Genomic DNA, 6000 nt, shown 5'->3' with positions numbered 1-6000 from the left:
GTTGCTGTTCCGTATTCAATTAAGGCTCTCAGTTCTTAAAACTTGTAAATACAACTCAAATTCACTTTGTAAAAGAAACAAAATAACAAACTGGAATAAATAAATTTGTCTTATAATTTCACAAAATGTGTGAACATTAAATAAATTTAGTGTTCAAAGTCTGTTGTCCAGTTATTTGCTTTCTTATCGGTGTTTTTATTTCCTTGTGAACTTGAACCCAAATCTGTTATTCCAAATCTAGCAGTAAAGGTAAGCAATACGTCCAGAGGATGCAATGCAAACATAGATCTATGTAGCTTTAACCCTTTGCATGCATTACGAACCTATCATACAAGGTTTACCACAGGTAAAGAATGGTTTGTTTGCACAGTAGAGATTTGAGAAAAATGTATTCAATAAAACAAGGTACCCTGGAAAGAGTCCAACCCATGAAATTGGGCACACCAGTTGGCCACTCTACCAGAATGAGCAACTAGAGACCAGTGGAAGCTTGGGATGTTGTTCAACCGATCCCTGTGTAGATTCTCATGAAGTCCTGTAGTTGCTTCGTTTTGATTTCCATGTACATGTACAAGACACAACCAATATGAGACTACACAGGCCAATGTAGGGCTAACTCATAAGTGCAGAACCTGGGGTGGGGATGCCCAGGCTAGGTGGGCTCAACCATTTTTACCCCTAACGAGACTACGAGCAGTCCTTATTTTTTTGCAGAGTCTGTCGAGCTTGAAGCAAAAAAATATGGACGCTGTGAAAAAATAGCGACTGCTCAACCCCTAACAGATACTATTTCCATGCTTGATCGGTCTAGACCACCCTAAACGGAACCTTGACTGATAAACATGTCGACATTCTGTCCTAAACACCCTAAGTAAGACCAAAATCTTTAATAATTTATTTACACCCTAAGTGACCCATGAGCATCCCTTTCATATGGAAGTTCCCCCCCCTCCCCCCCTTCCCAGGTGCAAAATTTGTTTTGGTTGAGATCTTTAATGTCTTTCTTTTAAAATATCTAATAAGAGATTATCCAACCTTTTTCTTTTCCCAAAAATGCTGACTTGGCAGGTCTTTCAATCTTAAATGAGATGAGTACAAAAAATGGCTTGTTTTGCGTGTTTTTTTTTTTTTTTTTTTGTACTTTACAAAGCAGTGTTGGATAATAAATGATTCTTCTCAATTGAAATTAACTAAGGAATAAACAGATAAAATTGAAAAAAATCTACACTACCTGAGATCATATATCCAAACCACTGCCATGGTTGTGATTTTCTGATCTGAGTCATTTTTATTTTGCAAGCCACAGGCAGATGGCAATAAGTTTATTTCAAACCTTTATCTGCACTATACACAAATCAAGACCAAAATATTGGTCAACAGTCCAATAAATAATATGAAGATAAGTTTTAAAAAATCCACAGATTGTGATAAATTATTGCAGAAAGATATTTACAAAGATTACTCAGTGTAACCCAATTTACAAGTTTGAGTCTCAAATGAAAGTGCATAGTTAATATTTCAGCCTAGAAAGCACTCCAGTTAACCTAGTTAGCACTCCAGTTATAGTCAGACAAATATTCTTAGCTTTCATAAAAAATACATTTTGTAGATAAGGTTGCAACATTATATAATTACTAATGTTTACACTCAAATTTTACATTTAATTTTGTAATAGATTAAATTTACAATGATAACTCAGTGAGAAAATCACAGATGTTTCACATCTCTTTTACTTTACAGACGATGCCTTCTGTTGAAACTCATGTTAAAAAAATAACCATATATTATCCATATAAGCTACTATCTGAAAAAATAATTAAATTGAAGTTTACCTGGTTGAAAAACTTTAAACAAAAATCAATTGTAATTGTAAAGGTTGCAGACTGGAAGTTTAAGGATTTTTAAACTTTTTTTGACCAGACAACGTGTTTATTGCACTCATCTATTTTCACTCAAAACCAACAAATACAAAATAATGTCCTCAATAAAAATTAAAGTAGCTTTTCTCTTATAGAAGGGTCACTGTCTTGAGGTGTCTAAGTTGCACCTGGAACGGAATTCAAGCCATCAGGGCCCTCTCCTTTGTCACTGTGATCATGGTGATGGCTGCGGTGGCCTTTCTTTTTGTGGCCAGTGCAGTAGGCATTATGGTGACATCCATCATCGTCACTATCACTTTCTGAAGAGGAGTCTCCAAACATCTTGGGCTTGGAATAAATACAGCAGCCTAAATAAAAAGAAAAAAAAAAAAAAAACGAGAATATAAAGAAATCTTAATCAAAAAATGTTGCCAAGCTGAGTAACAATAAACATCCAGTATTTGGGTCTGGGTTTAGCCCTGGCCATGGTTGTCTTGTATTCTTTGGCAAGTCACTTTACTCTCTCAGTGTCTCTCTCCATTGAGGAGTATAAATGGGTACTGGAAAATTAAACATTGAGTGTTAACGGCCTAGCATCCCAACCAGGGGGGAGTAAAGTACTCTTGACTTGATCACTTAATGCTACAAAAACATGAGATAAGCCCTGGCCTAAAGGGCCATATTCTATTTCTTCCTCCCAGCTACTCAAGAGATGGTGCCCCATAGAACGTCATTGGAAATTTTGAAGAGTGGGGGGGTCTCAAAAGCCAAAATTTTTAAGGAAAGTATGAAGCTAAACTGGAATTTCCCTGGGGGGGGGGGAGGGTTGGGGTTCAAAAGGAGGTATGGATATTTCCTGGAACAACACATGCGTGATTCAATCCAAAAAAATTCATCAAACCTGTAGCTCAACAGAGATCTATGGAGTGTGTCTAATCAGTTACTACTTGCATATGAAAATACAGAACTTGCTGTTTATTTTAATACTCACATTTTGATACTTTCTTTCCCATGAACTCGTTATCTACAGCACTTTCATCCCATTGAACTTTCTTGTCATTCTTGGGCTTATTAAGTTTCAGCACAAGCCTCTGTTGCTGTGAACAAAATTGAAATTGTTTTCCACAAATCTTTTTAGACTTTGCCTGGATAACTAGTTTTGATGGATAGGAAGTAAGAAAGGGCAAACAAATGCTGTCAAGGTTGACAGATTCATGTACAAATTGTAATTGGAGGTAAATAGATCTTAGTCAAAACTTCAGAACACTTTTGGGAAAGGCCAAAGCATAAATAACAACTACCCAGGGAAAGAAGGGACACGGGATGGCAAAGAAAATATTTGAGATGTGATGTGCACATAACTTTGAGCTAGTGAAATCAGGAGGAGGGTCGAGGGTCTGAAGATATCGCATTCCTTTTATGCAGTATGCTTCAGTATAAAAAGAAGAGATTAAGCCACCGAATAAAAATCATTTCTTAAGATTTTTAGCCACAATGATGGTTCAAATTATTAACTTATTCAAATTTCGTGTAAAAACAAACACTGTTCAGGGAAGATTGTCCAATATTTTCGCGTTTAAGTACGTTGGAGTTGAAGCTGTCAATAAAAATACTGTGTTGCACATACCGAAGGACTCGCGGTCACTTCTTCGGTAACTGTAACAGTTCCACTAGCACCTTCAGGGCATTCCGCCATTCCTCCTTTAAGAAATCAGTTCATTTGTCAACAATTGAATTACATAAACTTTGCAGAGCTCAGTGAACTGCAACCAGTCAACAACCAGCATCTTCTTCTTTGCCGACTCAGCGCTAAGCGACCACGCGATACGACAATTTTTTCAACCGAGGTAGGGTAGGGTACTCCCAACATATATATTGCAAAAATAATATTTTATTCTTCCTGTTTTTTAAGTACTTTTGTGCATTTTTAAATGGCCTATAGCTCTCAAATATTAGTGTTGTAATAACATTTTCCTACATCTGGACAGTAAATGTAAAATTCTGGTATTCTTTTGTAACTTACTAGCCCCTCCCCCAGTCAAAAGCTTGTATTATTGTTTTGCTTGTTGCGTCGCATTTATTTCCAAGTCGGAGGCCGTCCGAACATGGAAGACTTCTTCGATGTGTTGATCAACAAGATCAAAGAGGATGATTATTACGCTCTTTTAGGCTGCGATGAGCTGGCTTCAGCGGACCAGATTAACGCAGAGTTTCGACAGAAAGCTAAACTTCTTCATCCAGACAAAAACCCTGGCGATAAAAACACGGCAAAGTTGTTCGAAAGGTACATGTAGTTGTGGTCCAGAAATAATCCTTTCTTCTTTATTCCAAACTCGAGAGCTGCAAGGCGTAAATAAGAAGCTATTTTAAGGTTTTCAAATCTACAGAGAATGATTGTTTGATTGTCTCTGTGGATCTTGTCCCGGATATTCGCCAAGGGAACTGAACTTTTTCGTTGAACTGAGATTAGACTAAGATTTGATGCTTTTTACTTAAAATAGCAGCAAAAAAAGATAGCTCTACGCAGTACAGAAGGTATTTTAGACCAGATTAAATGCGACTAGATGTGTTTAAGTAAGTAAAAGAAAACCGGAGTATATAACGCTGAGCTGAAGTGAGGAAACATTGCCATTTTGGTCGTATTTACCGCTGATAAACAATCGGCCTTGTTAAAACACTGTTTTGTTATGCAAATTAGGGGGCGTCGTGGGGGTGTGATCCAAACAGAAAAGAACCTGTTAATTCAAGTTTATTTGTTTGGCTTTAAACCACAAAAACCAAAATATTTTGTTCCAATTGCTTGTTTTCTGCTTTGATCAACACTAGGTTGCAAAATGCTCGCAACATTTTGTGCAATGAAGAAAGCCGGAAAAAGTACGATATCTGGCGCAGTTCTGGAATAGCTGTACCATATGAGCAGTGGGTGGAGCTGAGTGGGGCAGTACACACATCATTACACTGGGCAGCAAAACCAAGGAAAGAGCTCATGCTTGACTACAGAAAAGGTAACACAAATGTTCCTACTTAATAAAAATATGAACTCAGTATCCTCAGCTTAGCTGGATACAGATTAACCTTTTCCATGAGATTTTCCCACAAATCAACCACAACAGTGTATAATATTAAGTTTTTGCATTGACTGATTTGACAGGACAAATCTGACTAACAACGGAATTCTGTTCTTGAATATAATGGTCTGGCCGGCCAGTTCTGAAAATAGAATGCATCCTTGAAGACAATTTTATACCAGTTTCAAGCCACCTTTTTTACTTCATATTGGTGATATTAAAAAGGACATGATGCAAAAACACTAGTGTTTTTGTAGTTTTCAGTTCCACTCAGGTAACATGTCAACTAACCAAGTCACTATGAATACACTTTAAATTTTGTTTTGTTTTGCACTTCAGGGGAAGATCCGCGGAATGAATTCCTGGATGAAAATCGAAAGGCAAAGCGTTTCATGTCATCGAGTGATGCCATCTTGACCATAGCAAAGTTGCACAGGAAGCATGGGTGGAGTTCAAGGAGAGGAACACACATCAGCAAGTTTAGGAGATACGAGATTTAGAATGGCAATTATCTTTGTAAACCTTTAATAATTCCACCCATACTACATGCTAGGTTTCACTGGCCCACTGTGTTCCCCTTGCCGCACTCAGCTCCCTATGATCTCATTTTGCCTTATACTGCACTTTGCACTAAGGAGACTGTTCACAGGCTTATTATATCCATATCTGGCAAATGGTTAATCCAAAATTGTTGTTCCAGGAAATATGCATACCCCTCCCAAGGAAGGTTTTTGGTTTGAATCCCCCACCCCTCTGGAAATTCCAGTTAAGCCCCATACTTCCCCCCCCCCCCACACACACACACACACACACACACACACATTCAGAAACTTCCATGGGGTGGGTATGGATATTTTCTGAAAGCCTGAAACTGCACAATCATTAAATGGCTAGACTATCCGATTTCTTTTATGTGAGTTCAAGACTTTCTTAGCCTTGCAGAAGAAATTGCCACTTCAAGACAGCATTTCAAAATAATTTGGGAATTTATGAGACCCATGAAATTTAACCAAAATGCTATGAGACAATTTTTAAAAAGGATCATTCATCCCTCCACCACCACCACCAATTTC

General features: G+C 37.6%; 2 protein-coding genes across 2 annotated transcripts; one reads left to right on the top strand and one right to left on the bottom strand.

Moving 5' to 3' along the window:
- Window positions 1-1268: 1268 nt before the first annotated feature.
- LOC144662355 (E3 ubiquitin-protein ligase PPP1R11-like) lies at window positions 1269-3654 on the bottom strand. The gene is made up of 3 exons (XM_078523146.1): window positions 3487-3654; window positions 2851-2956; window positions 1269-2227 (listed from the first exon to the last, which is right to left on the bottom strand). The coding sequence occupies exons 1-3, from the start codon at window positions 3553-3555 to the stop codon at window positions 2037-2039; spliced, it is 366 nt and encodes a 121-aa protein (XP_078379272.1). The 5' UTR covers window positions 3556-3654; the 3' UTR covers window positions 1269-2036.
- Window positions 3655-3944: 290 nt separating this feature from the next.
- On the top strand, window positions 3945-5698 carry LOC144662358 (dnaJ homolog subfamily C member 12-like). Its single transcript, XM_078523149.1, has 3 exons — window positions 3945-4143; window positions 4686-4864; window positions 5267-5698. The coding sequence occupies exons 1-3, from the start codon at window positions 3965-3967 to the stop codon at window positions 5425-5427; spliced, it is 519 nt and encodes a 172-aa protein (XP_078379275.1). The 5' UTR covers window positions 3945-3964; the 3' UTR covers window positions 5428-5698.
- The last annotated feature ends 302 nt before the right edge of the window (window positions 5699-6000 follow it).

The sequence above is a fragment of the Oculina patagonica genome, chromosome 8 (assembly GCF_052425735.1).
Source record: "Oculina patagonica isolate OP01 chromosome 8, crgOcupat, whole genome shotgun sequence".
In the NCBI taxonomy this organism is placed as follows: domain Eukaryota; kingdom Metazoa; phylum Cnidaria; class Anthozoa; order Scleractinia; family Oculinidae; genus Oculina; species Oculina patagonica.
This window is presented reverse-complemented; position numbering and strand designations above follow the sequence as displayed.